We start from the raw sequence: 23,968 nt of genomic DNA on the forward strand, positions 1-23,968 counted from the left end.
CTCAACATGGAAGACTATCATGTGAACTCAATTGCATCCTATTCCAAGTGGACCTGTACTCTATGAAAAGGTTGCACCACTAGATGGCAATAAGACATCATGTTTGTACTTATAAAACCCAGCATTCAGTTGACAAAACCTACAAAAATAATGCTATGGTATTAATATTAGATGGGTGTTTGCCAGGGTTTTACCATATTATTATGCTCATGGACATGTTGTTTAATATACTATAAAAATACTCTAATACATGTATAATTACGCAATAAGGCCCGAGGAGGTGTGGTATATGGCCAATATACCACGGCTAATGGCTGTTCTTATGCACGTCGAGTGCCTGGATACAGCCCTTAGTCGTGGTATATTGGCCATATACCACAAACCCCCTGAGATGCCTTATTGATATTATAAACAGGTTACCAACGTAATTAGAGTAATACAAATATGTTTTGTCATACTCGTGGTATACAGTCTGATATACCACGGCTGTCAGCCAATAAGAATTCAGAGCTCGAACCACCCAGTTTATAATAAATGATAGTACATTGTTGGACTGCCCTCTGACACCACTACAAACCACTGACAGTATAGAGGAATCCTCTTGACAGTCGGCAGTGCACCTCTCCATTCCCTACATGCCCTCTTCACCCCTGACCTCACCTCAAGTGGCCCACCTGAGGTGGGGTATAGAGTAATGTAGAAATGTTGTTGGTTCTTCAGATAGAGTCCCATGTCTCTGTACCTTTTTGCAGTGTTACTCTTGTTTTAGTGTTTTCCCCCAGCGGTAGTGTTTGGCGAAGCAGACTCTGGTGACAGTCCGGATATATGATGTGTATTCCTTAAAGGGGGCTTTTTCTGGATTGGTGACTTTTTCTTTACAATGGCTATTCTATTCTGTTTTCTACAGGGATCGCTGTAGTGCTGATCCCTAAAAAACACACAAACGTCTCATTTAAACAAGTCTAGCAGCAGTGACTTCCCCAGCCAGTCAAAGAGCCCCTCAAATCTCAACATCTGCTCCATGAAACCTGCTTTCAATTCATCCCCAAACACACCTGTTTACTCACACACACACACACACACACACACACACCTGTTTACTCACACACACATTTGTTTACAAAGTCAGAATCCCAGCCTCGGTGAGACACATCCAGGCAGACACTCATGCTGCTGCGCCGTGTGAAGCCCAGCTGTCAGACGCAGAGCTGCCGAGCTCATCTGAAACTTGAATGAAATCTGCCTGCTTTGGCAGTACATTTAAAAAAAAGAACCCGACAGGCTTCTGTTGTGTAAAGACTGTAGACAGTTCTGCTGCCTTCACGTGTTGTTTGAGGGGAAGAGAGTCATCAATTTGCATTTGTGTATCAGCTTCAAAAAGCCATTATCCCCCGGCTTCTGTCTAATTGCAATCATCTGTATATGCACACAGAACTGAGCACAGCCACTAAACAGCCTCTCAAGAGACGGAAAACTTTAAATGGATTTTGGATTAGACCAACTGAAGTTTTTGGTGTCATATTTAAATGAAAAATATCTGTTAGGGGGTCTAGTGGCTTGGGGGTACAGAATACTAAGGTTTAATACAAGCATCCTGTGTCTGTCTCTCGCCTCACTCTGTGTGCGCTATTCATTTATTTATCCACAACAGCAGGGATTACAAGATTCAACAGTGATTTTGGGTTGGATAGGAGTTTTGCAGCTGCTAGAGGGGTTTTTGAAACTCAATCATTTATACCACGCTTGGCATTTGAATGAGATACCACCACAATATTTCCTCTTAACCCTCATCGAAAAACTCAATTTCAGGAGAGATTGTGGCCACTGCTTTGGCTGAATTGCTTTGAGAAACACATTGATGTAGAGGCTAAACCCAGCAGACGACCCTACTTTACCCAAACATCCTTTCCTCTTTTAAAAAAATCAAGCCTTGAAAAATACTGGCTACCCTAGCACTCCACTGAGGAAAACACCCTTCTTGCTCTTTCCTGCTCAGCGATGGAGAGCTATCAGCAGCACTCACACATACACAGTGGTGGAAAAAGTACCCAATTCTCATACTTGAGTAAAAGTAAAAGATACCTTAATAGAAAAAGACTCAAGTAAAAGTGAAAGTCACCCAGTAAAATACTACTTGAGTAAAAGTCAAAAGTATTTCATTTTATATATACTTAAGTATCAAAAGTAAATGCAATTGTTAAAATATACTTAAGTGTCAAAAGTAAAAAAGTATAAATCATTTCAAATGACTTATATTAAGCAAACCAGACGGCACAATTGTCTTTCATTTTTAATGTATCGATAAGCAGGAGCACACTCCAACACTCAGACATAATTTACAAACGAAGCATTTTTCTTCAGTGAGTCCGCCAGATCAGAGGCAGAAGGAATTACCATATGTTGTCTTGATAAGTGCGTAAATTGGACCATTTTCCTGTCCTGTTAAGCATTCAAAATTTAACGAGTACTTTTGGGTGTCAGGGAAAGTGTATGGCGCAAAAAAAGTACATTATTTTCTTTAGGAACGAAGAAAAGTAAAAGTTGTCAAAAATAGATATTGTAAAGTACAGATACCCCCCCAAAACGACTTAAGTAGTACTTAAGTACTTAAGTACTCACACAGCAGGATGGACCAACAGCCTTCAAAGGTAACTACGAGGGACTCTGCTGGAGGGAAGGGAAACACAGAACTCACCGAGGGGAGGATAAGAGACTGACCGAGAGGGGCAGCACAGCATGGTCTCTTTTGTGTTGCTACTTAGGTATTAATGATAACTTATACTTGTAGTGTACAATTCCCCAATGTCACAACAGTAACTACTAAGTCGGACATTTGAGGTGAACAGAAAAGTGGAAAACAAGACTTAAACAACATTGTTTATTTCAAATGTAATCAAAATGACAGTAGTTACAGAAATTACAGACAGCTAGGGTACTGTGTGATTTTTGAGTCTCTCGTTGTCATGTCCTAAAGAGTTTTGTAATGAGATCGGAAAACAAAACATAGGGTCACAGCTTCCTCCGTCCTCCATTTTGAGTTCAGGCAATCACCGTGGAACAAGACTTGTACCTGTATGAGCTACATTGTTCGTTTTAAGTCATTCGTCTGTAGAAAAAGCAACAGCACTCTGCAGTATTCTAATCTCAACAACAGCACAACGGCTGCGTTTAGACAGGCAGCCCAATTCTTATATTTCTTTTCACTAATTGGTCTTTTGACAAAGATCTGATGTGAAAAGATCTGATGTGATTGGTCAAAAGACCAATTAGTGGAAAAAAGATCAGAATTGGTCTGCCTGTCTAAACGCAGCAAATGTTGCTTTTCTTATTCTAAAAAAGCATGTTAAGAGAATGTTTGTTGAAAGCAATCAGGCCATTCAGTGATTACTGGAGTAACTTGAATATGCTTTCTTCTCCCAAACAACTAGTTTGAAAGTGTCTAATGCAGACTGAACACTTAGGCCTACTGAATGCCCCCAACTTCCTCCTCCAAGTTTGTTTACAAAACTCAAACCCCTCTATCAGCTCTATCCTCGGTCCACTTCGGGGCTGCGTCCCAAATGGCAACCTATTCCCTTATAGTACACTGCTTTTCACTAGAGCCCTATGGTCCCTGGTCCAAAGTAGTGCACTAAATAGGGGATAGAATGCCATTTGGGACACACTTTTGAGTGGTTATAAAAACATTTGCAGTTTTAGGTGGCAGCAGAACAAGCAGATGTCCCAGAGAGCTCAAACAACACAGCATTTCTCCACAATGGAAGACTGAGCAAATCTCAAAGCAGTGACTGCGTCCCAAATGGCACCCTATTCCCTGTCTAGTGCACTTTGTAGGGAATAGGGAAGCATTTGGGACTACGGTATTTGGCTGTAGGCATGGAAAATCTGTGAGGGTAGTCACGTGTGCCCCCTCCCCTCAACCCCCCAGCCCATCGACTCTTTAACACTGTTTTGGAAAATAAGCGTAATGTTCAGTAGATGGTTGCTGTGCTCAGTAACTCCACCTCTGTAGATGGACTTGTTATGAGTGGGGTTGTGTTGAGTTCTGGTGTAGCTGATGAATCATTCATCCTATACGAGCATGTGCGCGTGTGTGTGTGTGCCTATGTCTCTGCGTGTGTTTTGAGTTGAATGTAGGCATGTGGCGGTGTGCTCAAAGTGGTGAGTGCAATATGAAAATAGTGGTTTGATTCAACGTCAAGGGGCGAGATAGATTTGGACTTGGTGGGGAATGAAGTGAGAGATTGTGAACATGGGACACAGAGCAGAAGAGGTCTCCTTGGTAGAGAACGTCGTAGTATGTTGACAAAATAAACATTGGGATGGGTCTTTGGTCTCAGTGCAATGGAGGATTAATTCATCATCAATGATGTAACCCTAAATAATTCCCAATCATTATCACATTTTTGAAAATAAAAGAATGCATAATGAAGTTTGATGAATGTTATATTGCACATTTGAGATATATATAATTTGTATAATCTATTTATTTGTAGTACCGTGTGTATGTACCATTGTAACCCAAGGCATATTTCTCAGCTCAATCTACAATTGATGGTGAAATACATTTCATTGTATTTGTTCGGTCAGTCTTGGTACAGTATACAAATATGAAGTATGAAGAAACAAAAATCATAATTTTGTTTGATTTGATCAATGTATGAAAGCCTTGTCCGTTATATCGACCAGCAACAGCAGTTATGTAATGATTGATACATTAATTCACATTTGAAAAAAAAAGAAGAAGGCCACTCAAAAAGAAAAACGAAATAGTAATATACCATATCATATGTATGCTTTTTCATTAATAACCCCAATCTGCAAATGTTTTGAGAGTCAATCTACAAAGGTGTAGGCCCATGTATATACATTGCTATGCTAGGGTTAAATGGCATGTACTAGTCATCCATTCATATTGACTTGGAACAGTATGGAGGTTAGAGATCTCCAAAAAAAAATGTATTTTTGACTCTAACATTACGTTCGTTTAACGTTTCGGCAGATATCTCACTCCATATAACACGAATCCTCCAGTCCTGTACAATTTAGATTATTCTTCAGGTTGAAACAGCAGCAGGTCAAACTGCTATTGAAAACCACACTGTATACCACAATTCAAAACCCAGGCAAACTCACGCCAGGTACGTTTTTTAATGTATCGCCAACGCGTCTCATAGCATCTTGTTAATGTACCTCAGGTCAACCAATCAGCATCAATTACACAGAACCAGCTCAAACTGACCCACCTTCAAGCAGGTGGATATCTAATCACACAAACACAACACGCACACAAACACTCACTCACATATAGACCATGCATACACACAACCGCACACAGTCACAAGCACCTGTCTTGCAATTTTGCATTAGTACCACAAGTCAAATGAACTAAAGATATATGTGCATGGAAAAACCTTTTGTGCAAAAAAATGTTTGAGCAGACTCCAGTCAAGGAAATAATGGCACGGCAGTACTGAAATCACTGTAAAAGAATAACAACAACACATGTTAATAAGGGAGCAATCAAACCAATGACAAGAGAAGAGTGTGCCCATCACCCCATCGTGGAAAACAGAGGTTTTCTCAGTAAGCAAAAACCACACAATCTTTGACAAAATGAAAAAAAAAAGAGATGCCAGAGCTGAACAAAAGAGACAGAACTGAACATTTCCAGACGTGCAGACTGCTACTCCTTGGTAGGATGAGTGGCAGTAGCAAGATCACACTATGGAGTAAGCTATGGTAAAGAAGCCTTATTGTGGTAGTGGGAAGCAAGACAAAACCCCTCACACTGATTATGAGAAAACCCAAGTAAAAAAAAGCAACAGAAACAAAATACGAAAAAAGTACATTTGCAAAATCCCAAAAGGATGTAAAGTCTATATAACCTCACCAACATTTAAAGTCGAGATCTCTGTTCACATACTCAGTATTGTTTCCGAAAAATATATTGTATAATTCCACCTACTCCCCCAATGCATCACAGTTACTCTGTACAACCCACTCAATAGCCTAGTTTACACCTTGTGCTAACATGTGAGTTTAGTGATCTGATCAATATGATCCAATCACTATCCGATCAAGGTTTTTTCGCCTCCACACATAGTATTAAAATATGTCTCTTATCCGTCCACTGTGTCTGCATTGTGACCAGATTAGCTCATGCCTCCCTGTATGCAAATTATTTGACAGATATTCTTTAAAATAATATAGATGGATGATTTGTTTTAAGACAGTTACTGAAGCCCCTAAGTCAATTTTCATACCTGTCAATTATTTTAAAGGCCGGTATTATGATGATTTAAATGGTTTGACCATCCACATCTGTTTACACTTAATTGATATCCAGACACAATGCGTGCCTGACTACCTCTGGAGGTGGTCAGGAAGATCTGATCACAATCAGATCACAATGTGTCTTTTAATCATCTACACATGTCTTAAAATGTTGGCACGATCAAAATGTGGACAAGATCAGGACAAGGACGCATGTTAGCACCAGGTACAAACGTGGCTACTTTTCCCCTGTCCCCAACAAGTCAGTCAGTCAGTCACTTCAACCAGCACGAGTGTGAGACTTTGAGGACTTGGGTGAAGAGCTGACTCTCAGTTTTCAAGGTTTACCTACAGCACAGTCCCTCTGGCAGTGACCCTCCCTAAGCTCTCAGATCAGCTCTCTGTTGGACAAGCTAGGGTTGAAGGCCCACTCTTCAACAACCAGCAAGAGTGTGGGTTTTTCAAATTAACACCTCCACAATTTTCTAATTTAAGTTTACAATCTTGACAGTGAGTGATTTAATCAACAAAACAAGAGACCAGCGTCAATCAGTCGCCATGGGTATGGCAGATTCGGAAGGCCTGTTTCTGGGGCAATACTGGTGTGTCAGTCACTGTGGAGCAGGTGCAAGGGGGGCAATACGGGAGGGGGGAGAGCGGCACGGCGGGGTGTGTGTGTGTGTGGTGGGGGGGGGATGCCCTTTAGCACTGCTCAGACTCGATGAAGCCCTCTTTCTCCTGGCCCACGGGCTCCACCTCTGCATAGGCCGGGTGACCGGACCCTCGGCGGAACTTCATGGCCGGCCACCTGCTGGGACGTCTCTGGAGAAGGGGAAAGGGGTCACAGGTTAAGCCGGGTGTACAGTACAAGATGTTAGCCCCAATTACATTTTTTTGAGATCGGAGACAAAATCCCCATGTTGTTGCCCACTCGGGGCGTGCAGCTGTCACCGACGCTTGTTTAATGTGAGACAGAGTCTGAGGCTACTGATCATGTCTTTTCCCTGTCCCAGACATTTTCAAACATGTTTAATTTTATCGGCACAAAATCTGCAAAGCTCTTATAGTGTGAGATGTACAACAACAATTTTTGAGAACAATGATCAGCAATAGCCAATGAGAGCTCGCCAAATAAGAAGCCAGTGAGATGATGACATTGTTTCGCATCACCCAGAATATAACTCTCGAGCAGGAGCGATGACTACCAGTATGCATTTGTACTTGCCTTTAACCAATGCCAAAGTGTCAAATCGTTACCGCTCTGAAGATCACAATTAATGTTATTCAATTCAAAATGTTGGATAGAAATGTCAACTCTGTATGGCAAGCGTGAATGTCTGACTGAAAACTTATGAGGCTGCTTTGAGCCACAGCTTGTTCTAGCTACATTAACAATCTTATCACGTCATCATATCATTGTTTTGCAAGACAATGTGGTGGTACGGAGAATCCTCACGACCAAGAATCTTGTCGTGTGTGACACCCCACCAGATCGTTTTAGTGTGCGCACCACTACGTTGGCAAGACATAAAAACTACTCGAAAGACACCCGTTTAATGTGAGAGGCTCAGCGATGTAAGGATTTTGACAGTCGTGTGGTGTACATCCGGCATTAGAGGACCGTATATAAACATGTTAGAGGTCATGAGGGTCATTGAGGTCTCAGACTAGGGTCAAAGACCAAAGGTTAGCAATGCCACTGACCTGTGCCCAGGGTTAGGCCACTGTGCTACGTCCTGTGTCAGCTGAGCTGTCAGTAGCTAGCTTGCCCTTCTCAATTGAATTATGATTGATTGCCTTAGTAATAAGCAAAGTACATTGTATCACAGACGACGAGAAATAATATCTGAGGTATCTTAGGCATGCATGACTGAAGCCAATGTATTGTATGAGATTAATTGAAACACGCCCGTTTAATACCATGTACTAAACCACTCGGTGAGTGATGAAAGCTCATCGAGAGAAGCATTTGAATTCTCTCAGGGAAATTGTTCCTTGTTCGAGGGATTGGCTCATGGTGCGCTATTGACCTTGAAGATTATGCGTTTGTCGTTTATTTTCTCTAGATGTTTAAACATCAATCCGTCTCATTACATTTTCCAAACCGTATAAAAATGAAACCGAAAACATTTCATTGTCGAAGCATTCGTAGGCATTTATCAACAAAGAACCAAGCCTGCACCCTGTGAAAGCAATCATGCATTTTTATGAGTTGGAGAAACGGATCAAGTGTAAAACTATGAAGTGTGCTATCCTTTACAGTGTGTTTTTGGCGGGGCAGCATCCCAAGGGGCACACTATCCTCCATAAAGTGCACTATTTTTTAAAAGAGCCCTATGGACCTTGGTCAAAGGTAGTGCAATTTGGGACACATACGGGCGTCTGGTTTTTGGCTGACAGATAGCCTGACCTGGGAATTAAGTATCTGCTGGGGTAGGTTAGGAAAGCACACATCATATTCAAACCTGACAGGCAGAGCGAGAGAGAGAGAGAGAGAGAGAGAGAGAGAGAGAGAGAGAGAGACTACCCTCAGGCTAGCATGGGTCTCGGCCTGCTGTTCTTCAGTACTTCAGGTCACATATCTGACCAACATATAGACACTCCAGACCAAAGGGACTTTTAAATCTAGTGGATATTTTGGACTTTTGAGAAGTCAAAGCAATACCCGTCTTTGTACATTAACTTTTTATTTTTGGGGGAAGAGTGGATGGAGAGTCACTCTTCTTTGATATGTTTTATGCCTTATGGACACACAGATGAGAAGCCGTGGGAGATAGGTGAAGAGGAGATATCATGAGACGGGTGCTCCCTTCACAGGGATTGAACCCCGGTCTCCTGCAGGGAATCGCAAATGTGCATTGAGCTGCTAGTAGTGTAGTGATAGTAGAGTAGAGATAGTGCTAAGACTCACCTCGATGAAGAATAGGCTTGCGGCCGAGGTGGGGTGATGGTAGATGTAGACGGTGACCAGGACTGTGGCAGCCATGATGAGCATGACCATGAGGATGCCCAGGATCAGTCCAGTGTGCAAGGGGTGTGTGTCCTTCCGCTCTGCAGAACTCTCCTTTGGCATCGCTGGAGAAACACAGCCAAAACACCCTTTAGAATCTCTCTCTTGAACACACAGACCCAAACACTCAAGACACAGCCACCCGCACACACACCCATGCACAAACAATTGGCACGAATCCGTCGACCAGGTGCTTAGAGATTGAACACACACTTTCACTGCATTTTTCCTATTCAACAGTAGAGGACACTCATCACTCATGGATGCTGCTCGTCTCTGTTTCTTGTCACTGTAGGGCCTCGCTCTTCATAAACAGGCCTGACGCTTGTGATTAAAAGTTAATTTGAACAAATGTTATGATGCTGAAATTATTATTGTATACTGTAAATGCCTTGTTCAGCATTTACAGCCTAATCATAACAACTCTGGTAACAATTCTCCTCCAACCATTCACGGAAGGTTCCGGATCTAGCTCAGCCTTCAGCAGCAGATACGGTGTATATGTGTGTGTGTGTGTATGCGTGCGTGTGTATTGAAGGAGGAGATTAGCATCGTTGTGGCTTAGCCTGTTTAGCTATTCATCAGCAGCGTGCTTCAGCAGAGGCATGAGATATAAAATCTAAGTTTATTGGTTGTGTACACTGATTTAGAGTTGTTGTAGCAGGTGGGTCGAAAGGTGCAGATAATCCCAAACCAAGGTTAGCACATGGTGTTCTTGGATGGGAGAAAATGGACAGAGATATTGAGAGTTATCAGACACTCTTCAGTAATGACAGTCCAGTTTGATAAGGTGGGTGTGTGGAGAGGAGACTCCATAATGATTGACTGTCCTACGGAGAGCCATAAATGAATGTGAATGTGTCATCTTCAAGTCTGTGGGACGAGACAGAGGCAAACCTGTCCAAACTGGGTTGCCAGTTACGAAATCACTAACTGACACCTCCAACTCTGAAGATCACATTAACATAATAATGTTGTGATTATTTTCTTAAAGGTGCAATATGCAGAAATCGCACCGCCATTTCCTCATCCCTAAAATTCTAATAGTTCGCCTAATTTCAGTTTATCTGACAAAACCATCAATATATAGTGTAGAGAATCCTTGTACCATCTAACCCGCTGTGAAATGTATTTTCAATAAGCAAAAATATTGTATTTTCAGCTGTTTGAAGCTGGTGTACAAAACCGAAAGTTAAAGATGCAAAAATAAAACTTAAGAACAGAAGGCATAGAAATAGCGCGCATAGAATAGATCTCCCGCTTCTTAGACTTGCTTTCAATGAGAATGGCAGCTCTATAACTCATATTTCTATGTGACTTTGGACGGGTCGCCCAAAAAGTTACATATTGCATCTTTTAAGTTTGAACGACCAATACTACTTCTACTACTACTAGTCAATTGAAACCTGCCCTCTGTCAATCAAAGCTGAAAGCCTGATAATAAGATAACATTGGAACACCCTGTTCAATATTCTCATCATGTTTGATTCCCACTGATGTGTGTGTTTGTGTCTGTGTGTGTGTGTGTGTGTGTGCGTGCGCGTGCGAGCGAGCGTGTGATTGTGTGTGAGCCCCACTGGAGGCTGGCCCATTGATCATAGCAGGAGTGAGCTAATGAAGTGATGACCCTCACAGCTTTTTTTTCTCTCAGCTCCTACAGATTTATGGCAGCATTCCTTTCTGGGTCTATTTATTTATTGTGCTTGTATATTTATTTGTTTACTTTTCTATTCTCTTTCTTGGTTTAATTAGTGACCAGCCACCCACCAGTGCCCCAGGCAGCTCCCTCCTCTCCTGGCTCAATGCCTTATTGATCTCCATCATCACACAGGAAAACAGGGAGGTCCAGAGTGCTAATCAAACCTGTTTGCTAAAACATGGCCCGTCATAGTGGATTTACATACAGGTAACTGCCAAAATAATGGAAACAAGTGAGTAAATGAGGGATACAAAGTATATTGAAAGCAGGTGCTTCCACACCGGTGTGGTTCCTGAGTTAATTAAGCAATTAACATCCCATTCAATGTATTTGAAATATGTATTTTGTCATTTGTATTGCACTGGGCTGAACTAAGCTCCAATATACTATGCAACAACATACTTTTGAGAGCTGTAACTTGTATTTTCAAAATACTTTTATATATTTTTTAATTATAGCGGTTCCCAATTTTGTGGCCCCATTTGACCCTGTATTGGTACCAGAAGTCTGATGGCACTATAGTGTGATATGACCATCTGCTAAATTAACTAAATATAAATGTATACATTGCATTCGGAAAGTATTTAGACCCCTTCCCTTTTTTCACATTTTGTTAGGTTATTGCCTTATTCTAAAATGGATTAAATAAAAACATTTCCTCGTCAATCTACACACAATACCCCCTAATGAAAACAGAAATACATTAATTACATAAGTATTCAGACCCTTTGCAATGAGACTTGAAATTGAGCTCAGGTGCATCCTATTTCCATTGATCATCCTTGAGATGTTTCAACAACTTGATTGGAGTCCAGCTGTGGTAAATTCAATTGATTGGACATATTTCAGAATGACACACACCTGTCTATATAAGGTCCCACAGTTGACAGTGCATGTCAGAGCAAAAACCCAGCCATGAGGTCGAAGGACTTTTCAGTAGATCTCCGAGACAGGATTTTGTGGGTACTAAAAACAGGATTGTGTGGGTACCAAAAACAGGATTGTGTGGGTACCAAAAAATGTCTGCAGCATTGAAGGTCTCCAAGAACATAGTGGCCTCTATCATTCTTAAATGGAAGAGGTTGGGAACCACCAAGACTCTTCCTAGAGCTGGCCAAACTGAGCAATCGGGGGAGAAGGATTTTGGTCAGGAAGGTGACTTAGAACTCGATTGTCACTCTGACAGAACTTCAGAGTTCTTCTGTGGAGATGGAAAAACCTTCAGAAATACAACCATCTCTGCAGCACGGGTTTGTGGGGCCATTTAAGGTCAACCAGGTGACTTATAGGTTACCGCTTCCCACTAACTACCGGATCTCACCTTTTCATGTTTCTCTCCTCAGGCCGATGGTTCCTGGTCCCTTGGATAGTGGGAAGCTGGTTCCTGGTCCCCCCATAACGTAGCTATGCTTGGGATTGGGACTTTTATTGTTTTTTTTAAATGTATTTTTACCTTTATTTAACTAGGCAAGTCAGTTAAGAACAAATTCTTATTTTCAATGACGGCCTAGGAACAGTGGGTTAACTGCCTGTTCAGGGGCAGAACGACAGGTTTGTACCTTGTCAGCTCGGTGATTTGAACCTTTCGGTTACTAGTCCAACACCCTAACCACTAGGCTACCCTGCCGGTGTGTGTGTGTTTGTGTTCATCAGTCCCTCATAGGGGGACATACCCTTCTCCTTAGCAGAGATGATCCATTTGGCAACAACAACAAAAAATCTAATTCCCTCTCAACTACTTCATAAAACCAAAACTGGGGACCAAACAACACCACCACCAAAAGTGAAACTAGAGCTGGAATGCCCCTTTTCTCTTCTTCCCTGGAAGGCAATTTGTCTGTGTTTGGGAGGAGAGTACAGAGTCAAACTGCCAATCCTTACACTGTTGGAGGCAGCTACTCCACAGCAGTGCCTAGGCTGTTAGTCTGAAGTGTTAGCAGGTTAGCAGATCCATTGTGCACCCAGCGCTCAGAGTGAGAGGGGAACTTGTTTTTGGAACAAATGTCACGTGAAATGTGAAAAAAAATGCGTTGTTATGATACACTTTTACACGGCTTTTTAACATACAATGCTCTCAGGATTTGAACTGCCATGGAGTGCATTGATCTCTCAGCAGTGCCACCAGGTACTAATTTGTTACCAAGAACATATATCCAAACACTCTAAAAAATAACAGTATGGTTACAATAGAATGTTCCCTGATTTACAAACATATTAAAAAGGTACACATAAGGCACCTTCAGAAGTATACATTTGAATTCACATTGTACTGCTCGGTACCTTTTAGAGTACATGTGCGGATAATTTAGCATATGTTTCTACACAATATATTCAATATAAGGTACAATCATTACTGCACTTTGAAATATAGGTGGAGTTGATGTGCTGGCTTGGGCTCATTAGCATTTTTGGTGTAAAATATGTTGTATTGTGGCAACCGTCCGTGGAAATGTTATGTTGATTTAAGGTTGAGCACCTGTTTTGACACTGTCAGTTCTGCAGTCTTTGTATGAACTTGTGACAATGAAGAACTGCACTGTTCAGATGTTACTGTGCATTTACCAGTAGCTTCATAGCAGCTGGTACACAGAAAGTTAATGTTACATTTTCTATAACTTACTATCAACTGGCTGCAAGTCAGTTGTTGTCAATTTCACAGTAATTTATTCTAGCTAATCTGTCACACTTCCTGGCCTGATGGCAGGCAGGGAAGTGATTATTACAATGACATTGTGACTAGCTATAAAATAAATACTGTATGGCGCTTTAATATCACATGCACTTATGTCAGCCTTTAACAAGACTTGAGTACTGACCGTGTAGAAACGTATTGTTTATGAACAGAACACAATTAACTGGGATAAGATCAGCTGCCAATCAACAAGTAATGTTGCATGTTGTCTACAGCCGCCATCCACATAGCTGATGTTTTGACGTGTCGGAGGTGGAGCTGCGTTAGAGCTGTTCACTTCACAAAGCGGCTCCCGGCGTTATACCTAAAGTGGACATTGTCATTGGCAGCACGGAGTCGCATTAAGAGAAATCCCATGCAGCCTTGTTCACAAGTTTGAATACTGGAACCGTGAGAAGTAATCTACACCTCGATTCGGCTGATAGAAATCCTCATTTTGTCGAATGATTTTCAATTTAAGCGTCATTATTTCTATTTAGCCTTCCCTTTCTCATTCGGAACTTCTAACGCCAGCGGGAAGGGTGTAGCTTCGTGACAACAATCACAACGATTTGACAGCTCCAATGAAGTTCCACTTCTGACACCGCCAAAACATTCGTTATGCGGTTGTCGGCTATCGCCGGTTTACACTTGAACTGATTGAATCTAGGCCTTATTGAAATCGGAATACAGCAGCATACTGTAATTTTATAGAAATAACACCTTCAAGTATATTTTAAGCAAAGTGTTAAAAAGTATTCTTGGCAATATATGTATAGTCAATCGCCATTATGTCCACAGTCTTGGGGGCGCAGCAGGAACATCAGGTACCTAGCAACCAAGAGGTTGGAAGTTCAAATCTCAAATTAGGTAATAAAAAACAACGTTTTTTTAATAATATGTATTTATTTTTGTGTTATTGAAATTGATTTACCTCAGTTTATTTTAGTTAATACTTTCTCAACACTTTTTCTTGAAACTGCATTGTTGATTAAGGGCTTGTAAGTAAGCCTTTCACTGTAAGGTCTACACCTGTTCTATTAGGTGCATGTGACAAATAAAATTAGATTTGATGTTTCATGTTATCGCATGTTGAAATTTTGTGTCCCCATGTTGTCATATGTTATCACATTAACTTCAATTTTTTTTTCTTAAGGGGAGGCACATCTAAGCCACTTGGGCTGCAGAGACAGTGGTGTGTATAAATCTACATATTATCCACACATTTTCTATAGGATTGAGGTCAGGGCTTTGTGATGGCCACTCCAATACCTTGACTTTGTTGTCCTTAAGCCATTTTGCCACAACTTTGGAAGTATGCTTGGGGTCATTGCCAATTTGGAAGGCCCATTTGCGACCAAGCTTTTTCTTCCTGACTGATGTCTTGAGATGTTGCCACAATATATCCACATCATTTTCCTGCCTCATGATGCCATCTATTTAGTGAAGTGCACCAGTCCCTCCTGCAGCAAAGCACCCCCACAACATGATGCTGCCTCCCCCGTACTTCATGGTTGGGATGGTGTTCTTCGGCTTGCAAGCCTCCCCCTTTTTCCTCCAAACATAACGATGGTCATTATGGCCAAACAGTTCTATTTTTGTTTCATCAGACCGGAGGACATTTCTCAAAAAAGTACGATCTTTGTCCCCATATGCAGTTGCAAACCGTAGTCTGGCTTTTTTATGGCAGTTTTGGAGCAGTGGCTTCTTCCTTGCTGAGCGGCCTTTCAGGTTATGTCGATATAGGACTCGTGGATACTGTGGATATAGATACTTTTGTACCTATATTGATAGGTATAAGATATATCTGATCTTGTATCAGAAGCTTCTAAAGCCATGACATAATTTTCTGGAATTTTCCAAGCTGTTTAAAGGCACAGTCAACTTAGTGTACGTAAACTTCTGACCCACTAGAATTGTGATACAGTGAAATAATCTGTCTGTAAACAATTGCTGGAAAAATGACTTGTCATGCACAAAGTAGATGTCCTATCCGACTTTCCAAAACTATAGTTTGTTAACAAGAAATTTGTGGAGTGGTTGAAAAACAAGTTTTAATGACTCCAACCTAAGTGTATGTAAACTTCCGACTTCAACTGTACATCAGTAATGTCTGGAAAGGAATAAATGGAATGATACCATTCAATTTAGTCCATTCCATCCATTATATGAGCCGTCCTCCTCGCACCAGCCTCCACTAGTAGTCTCAGTGTCCCAATCATGAAAAATGGGTGAATATTCTTCTGCTACTGCTTGCATGGCCTTGAAAGGTGGACATGTGCACGGTCTTAGTTCATTGTTTATTCAGTCTAATGAAGCAAAGTCACGTCATGACACAGCCACATGAATGGGACTGTGGGGGTCATGGCTGACATAGATGGAGTCCAACATTGAACCATCTCAGTATGATCCATCACGCTGTGTCCTCCTCATGAACGCTCTTACTACATTAACCTGCTTACTGTGCCTTCAGACAGCAATAAAAACACATTAGCGCTTGGAGATAGAAGATGAATTGAATGACCGTGTGGACCCAGACCACGCTATCCCTTTTAGCACCATATTACTGACAATACAGTGTCACAGGGCCACAGCCATCCTCTCACCTGGCTAATGTGTCTAGCAAGGCTAATCAGCACACATACTGAGGTTGTGTCCCAAATGGCACCCTTTTCCATACGGCTCAAGTCAAAAGTAGTGCGCTACATAGGGAATAGGGTGCCGTTGGTGACGCAGCCTGAATCATTCTGCTAGATTCAAAGGGAGAAAGAGCCTATTTCTCATCCTGATTTTAAATGGAGGATAAGGAGTGTCCTGTCCTCTTAGAGTTGCCTCTACAGTGAGACAGTACGGTACATCCCTATTGTCCCGTATCTTATCACTTAGCCGCGGCTAATCGCCTTAGCGTTTTCTGCCATGCTCCATGTTTCCCAAGGTTAAAGGACACACACACTGATGGATCTGATAGAAATTACACTAAAAACAAGCCCAAAGCTAGGACACGATGCAGAGAGATGATGGGTACAATGTAGAGTGGATGAGATGCACTAAATATGAAATACTAAATACACAGCTAGCATTGCTTGAATTTTTTTGTTGTTTTTGGTATTTTCAGATTTTATTGAACAGATAGTGAGTGTAGATGACATTGGGGGAAGATAGAGGTTGTGTCAAAGGCCTTTAAGCCAGATGCAGTTTAGTTTAGCCTATTCAAACACCCAGCCCAAACAGAGGGATGCTATGTTAGCTAGCTGGCTATGGCTATCCAACACTGGAACTCTTCCAAGTCAAGGTAAGCTTTTGGTTTTATAAATGTATTGCCACTGGGGCTCGCCAGTGTAACTGCTAAACTGCTTGCTGAATGTACACTGTACTGCATGATTGTAGTAGGTTTACTAACATGTTAGTTGAAGTAGCTATATTGACTAGACTATGACGTATGCTAATATGGTGACAACGATGTAGGCTGTGTGTAGAGGTTAGCAGTTATCATATTAAGGTTTGGCTTAGAAAGTTTTTTTTTTGTGCCTGGTCACAGACAGCTGATGTGTTGTGCACTGAAGTCCACAAGGGTCAGAGGAGGAGCGAGCGTAGATGCGAGAAGGAATTATACAACGATCAAAGGGATCATACTGTTTGTATGTGGATGCTATGAAAGTGAACTGTGTTTGTGTGTGAGATCAGGGGTGTATTCATTCTGCCGATTCTGTTGAAAAACTTTTCTTATAGAGAAGCAAATGGAACAAAACGGGGATAAACATATCTGAATTTGTCCAATAGAAACTAATGATTACACCCTAGATCAGCTAGATGCAGGCAAGAGTTTGTAAGGAGGTATTGAATATGTCAACGTCTGTCACCTTGACTACACAAATTTCTCTCAACCTGTAAACTTTGATTCATAGGATGTAGCAACCTCATGATGGGTATAGGGAACGGCACCGACCGCCACTGTTCCAGGTAATACCCTTTTTGGTTCCAGGTAGAACCCTTTTGGGTTTCTTGTAGATCGCTCTGTGGAAAGGGTTCTACATGGAGCTAAAAAGGGTTCTACCTGAAACCAAAAGGGTTCTACCTGGAACCTATTCAAAAGGTTTTCCTATGGGGACAGCCAGATAACCCTTTTTGGTTCTAGATAGCACCTTCTTTTGCCTAAGAGTGAAGATGTGTGCTAAACCTGCGGCCACCACAGGAGGTTAGTGGCACCTTAATTGGGGAGGACGGCCATGTGGTAATGGCTGGAGTGCAATTATGCGGTTTCCATGTGTTGGATGCCATTCCATTCGCTCCGTTCCAGCCTATATTTTGGGCTGTCCTTCCCTCCGCATCCTCCACTGGTGGCCAAAGCTATCATTACTTTAGACACCCTCTCCATGTTGCAGTCGCATGGCTTGGATACTGTGTACGTGAGACTGGTTTGTGGTTGTAATCTCTCACATGCACACTGTTCACCTCAAGACAACATGGTGTGGTTTGGCGCTGCAGCAGCCTTTGGCTGTTTGTGGAATCAGTACGTTCTCAAGATGATCACATTGGCTCGTTCCCTTTCCTTTTGGCATTCACCTTAAGCCCAAATCCCTTCCCAGCACGCTTCCCACACAGTGAATGCATCCCAAATAGCACCCTATTCCCTACATAGTGCACTACTTTTGACCAGAGCCCTATGAGCTCTGGTAAAAAAAAAAGTAGTGCACTACACAAGAAAAAGTGTGTCATTTGAGACGCACCCTGTGAATGCGGAGATGTCCTCTCGTCTGGCTGATACCCCAGGTTTCTGGGAAGAGGCTGTGCCACAAGTCAGCAAGTGAGATAGGTAATGTTTGGGCAATGAAAGGACGATAAGAGATTTCCAATTCCTCTCCAGCAGGAAATTAAATATTTGAGTGCTTCACTCTGGAAGTGATAGAGTCTGGACTCATTTTGGAATTCAAATGTCACTCTCTCACACTCAAAGACGCACACACACACAAACTAAACACAATGTGGGTATAGCTAAACAGCAGAGAACTTAAAAAAAAAAAAAAGATCTGTGTTGATGTGTGCAGGTAGCAGAGTGCAGAGGTGACCAAATACCTGTCACGCCCTGGTCTTAGTATTTTGTGTTTTCTTTCTTTATTTGGTCAGGCCAGGGTGTGACATGGGTTTATTTTGTGTTGTGTTTATGTATGGGGTTTTTTCGTAGGTTTTGGGATTGTGGCTTAGTGGGGTTTTCTAGCATAGTCTATGGTTGCCTGAGGCGGTTCTCAATCAGAGGCAGGTGATTCTCGTTGTCTCTGATTGGGAACCATATTTAGGCAGCCATATTCTTTGAGTGTTTCGTGGGTGATTGTTCCTGTCTCTGTGTTTGTTGTTCACCAGATAGGCTGTATAGGTCCTGTATAGGTTCTCATTCCGTTTGTTGTTTTTGTATTGTTCGTGTTTCATCTTTATTAAAGATGTATATTATTAACCACGCTGCATTTTGGTCCGACTCTCCTTCGACAGAAGAAAAACGTAACAATACCGGTTATAGCTACCTGTAAAAGTTTAAATGGAAATGTGAGGGAGATTGTTGACCACCTCTGCCTCTATTGAAATCCCCCTCACTGGAACCCCCCTCAAATTCCTGCTGACATTGAGTTCATTTGTGGAGGATCCCCATTAAAACAATACATTTTTCAAAGTGGAGGCAACAAGGGCAAATTTAATGATGTTTGAATTGTGGTTAACGCACCAGTTTTGAGAGCAGTGGTCTCAGGAACTTGTTGACATTCACAATGAACCTCCATTTTCTGTCCTGTTACACCAACACTCTGAGATAGTTAATTCAACATTAAGGCAACTATGAAGCTCTATCCTACGTGTCCATGTTCTGGAACACCTTCCCCTCATCCTCCCTTTTCCTACCTCCCTAGCACCCACATAGGCTGTGTCTATTGCTGAGCATTTAGTGCTTTTTGAGGTCGGTTCTGATTCGGTTTGCTTTTTAAGAAACTATCATCGTTTTGGATTTCAGTTTAGAATGTTTTAAAAACATCAAATGCATTACGAAATATGACCTTGAAATGATTCCAGGGATTTAAAAATAATAATAATTGAAATTCCAAAGCCAAATATTGAGAACATTTAAATTGTCAAAACATTAAAAACATGACATTGTCAAACAACAGCGCTCCCTCTACACAAGCATCCCGAGTGCGCGCATAAGCTCCCATTAGGCCTACAGAAATACATGCGTATAAAAATGTATCTAACTGATGGGATACATGAGCTACATTCCTTGCCAAATGAGGACAGTATTATCACAAATTCAAAATGGACTGGTTGATTGAAGTATGGAAATATGTGTTCCAACAACGAGCTGCAGTCTTGGAATAATTTCATCCCTACTCACCAAACAGATGGTGTGGCCGTAATCCATCACCATGCAGTATTCAATGTGGAATTGTCCATTAAGAAAATTATCCATTTGGAAAATTCAAAATAAACTAAATCAAACATCTGTATATCGAAAAGAACGATTTTGTTGAAAAATAAAACACTAATATATCCCCCTGAGTCAATACATGTTAGAATCACCTTTGGCAGCGATTACAGCTGTGAATCTTTCTGAGTAAGTCTCTAAGAGCTTTGCACACCTGGATTGTACAATATTTCTTCAAGCTCTGTAAAGTTGGTTGTTGATCCTTCCTAGACAGCCATTTTCAAATCTTTCCATAGATTTTCAAGTCGATCTAAGTCAAAACTGTAACTAGGCCACTCGGGAACATTCAACGTCGTCTTGGTAAGCAACTCCAGTGTATATTTGGCCTTGCGTTTTAGGTTATTGTCGTGCTGAAAGTGAATTTGTCTCCCAGTGTCTGTTGGAAAGCAGACAAAAACAGGTTTTCTTCTAGGATTTCTTCTAGGAAAACTCGCATACCCATAACATGATGCAGTCACCACCATGCTTGAAAATATGAAGAGTGGCACTCAGTGATTGTTTTGGATTTGCCCCAAACATAATACTTTGTATTCCGGACATAAAGTTGATTTCTTTGCCAATTCTTTAGCAGTTTTACTTTAGTGCCTTATTTCAAACATTTTTTTGAATATTTGTATTCTGTACAGGCTTCCTTCTTTTCCCTATGTCAATCAGGTTGGTATTGTGGAGAAACTACAATGTTGTTGATCCATCCTCAGTTTTCTCCTATCACAGCCATTAAACCCTGTAACTGTTTTAAAGTCACCATTGGCCTCATGGTGAAATCCCTGAGTGGTTTCATTCCTCTACAGATACGCCTGTATCTTTGTAGTGACTGGGTGTGTTGATACACCATCCAAAGTGTAATTAATAACATCACCATGCCCAAAAGGATATTCACATTTTTTTACCAATAGGTGCCCTTTTTTGCGAGGCATTGGAAAACCTCCCTGGTCTTTGTGGTAGAATCTGTGTTCGAAATTCACTGCTCGACTGAGGGACCTTACAAATAATTGTATGTGTGGGGTACAGAGATGAGGTAGTCATTCAAAAATCATGTTAAACACTATTACACACAGAATGGGTCCATGCAACTTATTATGTGACTTGTTAAGCAACGTTTTACTCCTAAACTTATTTATGCTAGCCATAACAAAGGGGTTGAATACTTATTGACTGAAGACATCATTTTTAACAACATACCATTTTTAATTTCCACTTTGACATTATGGGGTATTGTGTGTAGGCCAGTGACACAAAATCTCAATTTATTCCATTTTAAATTCAGGCTGTAACACAACAAAATGTCGAAAAAGTCAAGAGGTGTGAATACCTCTGTGTCCCAAATGGCAAACTTACTATGGGCCCTGGTCAAATGTAGACCACTATAGGGAATAGGATGCCATTTGGGACACATCTACAGTGCCTTCCCGAAAGTATTCACACCCATTGACTTTTTCCACATTTTGTTGTGTTGTACCGTGAATTTAAAATGTATTAAATTGAGATTTTAGACACCATGATTGATCAGGCCCATCCAGAAGCTTGGTACAGAGCCATTTCAATCAGCCTCTGGATGAGGTGCTTCGATGAGCCGCTCCTTCCCTTGGCCTGTCCTCCCCAGAAATCAAAAAGCGATCTGCTTTCTGGGGCAAGCAATCTGTCAGCCATAAATACACAGACCGCAGCCTTGTAAACAGACCCCCATATAATCTACCCAACATGCAGCAGTACAGAGAAACACAACTGTCAACAGTCCAAGGATCTAGGAAGGAACAGAGAGGCTTACCTCCATTGTCTTTGAGATGCAGAGCAATCTTGGTGTCGTCTGTGGAAAAGAGAGAGAGATAGAGGGAGAGACAGAAACAGAGAAATGGAGGAGGTATAGAGGGTCAGAAAATGTTTGTCTGTGATTTATGTTATCCTTACAGCTGTAGATTTACATATAGAGTCCCTATGTCTATTATACAGCCAAGAGCTACCTGCCTGCCAACAACAACTATTGATCTTAACACTGGTGAAGAATGTCAATCAAATATTCTGAAATAATCATCACTGACGATTATTACACAGGTTTATAGCAAATGTACTTTTTTTTTTGCATTATAATCTTATAATTACCATTATAATTATAATCACCGGATAATCTTGGGTTAAAAGTGAATTTTCTACACTTAATTTGCAATGAAAATGAATGTTTTGGATAAAATGCTTCTCCCATGCATAATTCAACAGCTAAGATGCAGTCTGGGGTTAAGCAACTATGAAACATGTAAATTCACTGTGACCCACTTCTCTGAGAGAGGGGTGATATGAATTTACACACCTCATAGGATCCACATTATGCTAATGTGCCATATACATGAGCCTGTGAAACGCTATGCGTGCTATTCCACCATATCGAAACTAGAAAGAGCCTTGAAAAGGGGTCTCAACTGAGTAAATCTATTTCAAAGGCTTTTTTTCATTTACATTTCCAAGATCAAAGATAATTTAATGCCTGCAACCATTTCCTAGTCTAAGAAATGTCACGGCCTATGCGATAAGGTGTATGAGGGCAAGGCAGGGAATCAAAGTCAATGACCAATCCCGTGCCAGTGATAACAGTAAGAGAGGGAGGGAAGGGGAGAAGAAGGAGAAAGGGGGGGATTGGGAACAGGAGAGGGAAGTGATGGGTTCTCACACCTCCTAGTAACAGAGCTCTCCCTCCCTCGCTCCCTCCCTCCCCTAGTAGCACGTGCCTCTGAACCGCCAAGCTGAGAGAACTGGGTCCGAGGGGGGAAACTGATCCTCTGTTTGTGTCAGGAAGTGTGAGGGTCTCTGTGTGTCATACAGAACCCCCAACTTTTTTCATGCTAACACACCCACACGTCGCTGGGGTTTGTTTTGCCTCTCAGCTGGATCTCTCTCACACTCCTTTCCACCTCTCTCCAGGCATCTGTGGTCATACCATCACCTCATCCACCTCACTGAGTGAAGGTCTTAATAAAGGGGCAAACTGATATAGGTACATAAATGTTTTTACTTTTGAAGAATATCATTTATTAATGCCTCATGAGCTTTGCTGTTTTTCGGACCCCAGATTGCCCGTTTATCATTGGCTGAGAGAAATTGGCATTTCCCTGCAATCTCTACCAATAAGAGAATTGGGAGTATAAAAGAGAAAAGGCCAAGGACTGAAACACTGAATGTAAGACAGAGATTAGGAGAATGAAAAAGTAAATCCTATAATTTGTCATTTAGAAGTCAGAAAAGTGGAGCTGGATGCCATTGATGTTTGTGTAGTGGGTAGTACTCAGAGCCAAAACCATAGGCATCCGCTTTAGAGATCACCACATACTGGAGCTGGATCCAGACCCATTTAACCCAGAACCACCGGGCACCAGTTCTACAGAACAGGAACCAGAAATCATACGTTAACTCACCATTCCAACCACTGCCTAAGACACCGTTAAACACCACTCTGCAAAAACAAAAAATGTAGTCTGCCTTTATCCTACAGGTTTAGACTCCATTTTTTCCATCAATTCTACAAGCTTGGGAAACCAAAGAGCACCTTACCATATGAACTATTATTAATGTCTGAGGGTGTACTCAGTTATTCCGCCCATTCCATTCCACTTCACAATTCCACTTCACTTCCCTCGTTTTATCAATCTAGCTAACCTCCCTCATTGTGGTCGCAGATTCATACAGTGATGCATTCCTATAAAACATCATCCGTCGTCTGCACACATTAATAAGATGAATAAAGATGGCGTCGGAGATGAAGGATGACGTTTTACATGTTCCTAACCAATTAGTTTTTTGTTTGTAACTTATTTTTTAACTTATTTTGCACATAATGTTGCTGTAACCGTCTCTTATGAC

General features: G+C 41.4%; 1 protein-coding gene across 1 annotated transcript in view; it reads right to left on the reverse strand.

Moving 5' to 3' along the window:
• Nucleotides 1-2,864: 2,864 nt before the first annotated feature.
• LOC109899497 (plexin domain-containing protein 2) overlaps nucleotides 2,865-23,968 on the reverse strand; it is a 177,307-nt gene continuing 156,203 nt past the window's right edge. The window contains exons 12-14 of the mRNA XM_020494793.2: nucleotides 21,888-21,926; nucleotides 9,188-9,351; nucleotides 2,865-7,098 (exon numbers count right to left, since the gene is read on the reverse strand). Coding sequence (XP_020350382.2) covers nucleotides 6,979-7,098; nucleotides 9,188-9,351; nucleotides 21,888-21,926 — 323 coding nt within the window. The 3' untranslated portion in view covers nucleotides 2,865-6,978. The remainder of the gene's footprint in view (nucleotides 7,099-9,187; nucleotides 9,352-21,887; nucleotides 21,927-23,968) is intronic.

Source organism: Oncorhynchus kisutch, linkage group LG11 (assembly GCF_002021735.2).
Source record: "Oncorhynchus kisutch isolate 150728-3 linkage group LG11, Okis_V2, whole genome shotgun sequence".
Taxonomy (NCBI): Eukaryota; Metazoa; Chordata; class Actinopteri; order Salmoniformes; family Salmonidae; genus Oncorhynchus; species Oncorhynchus kisutch.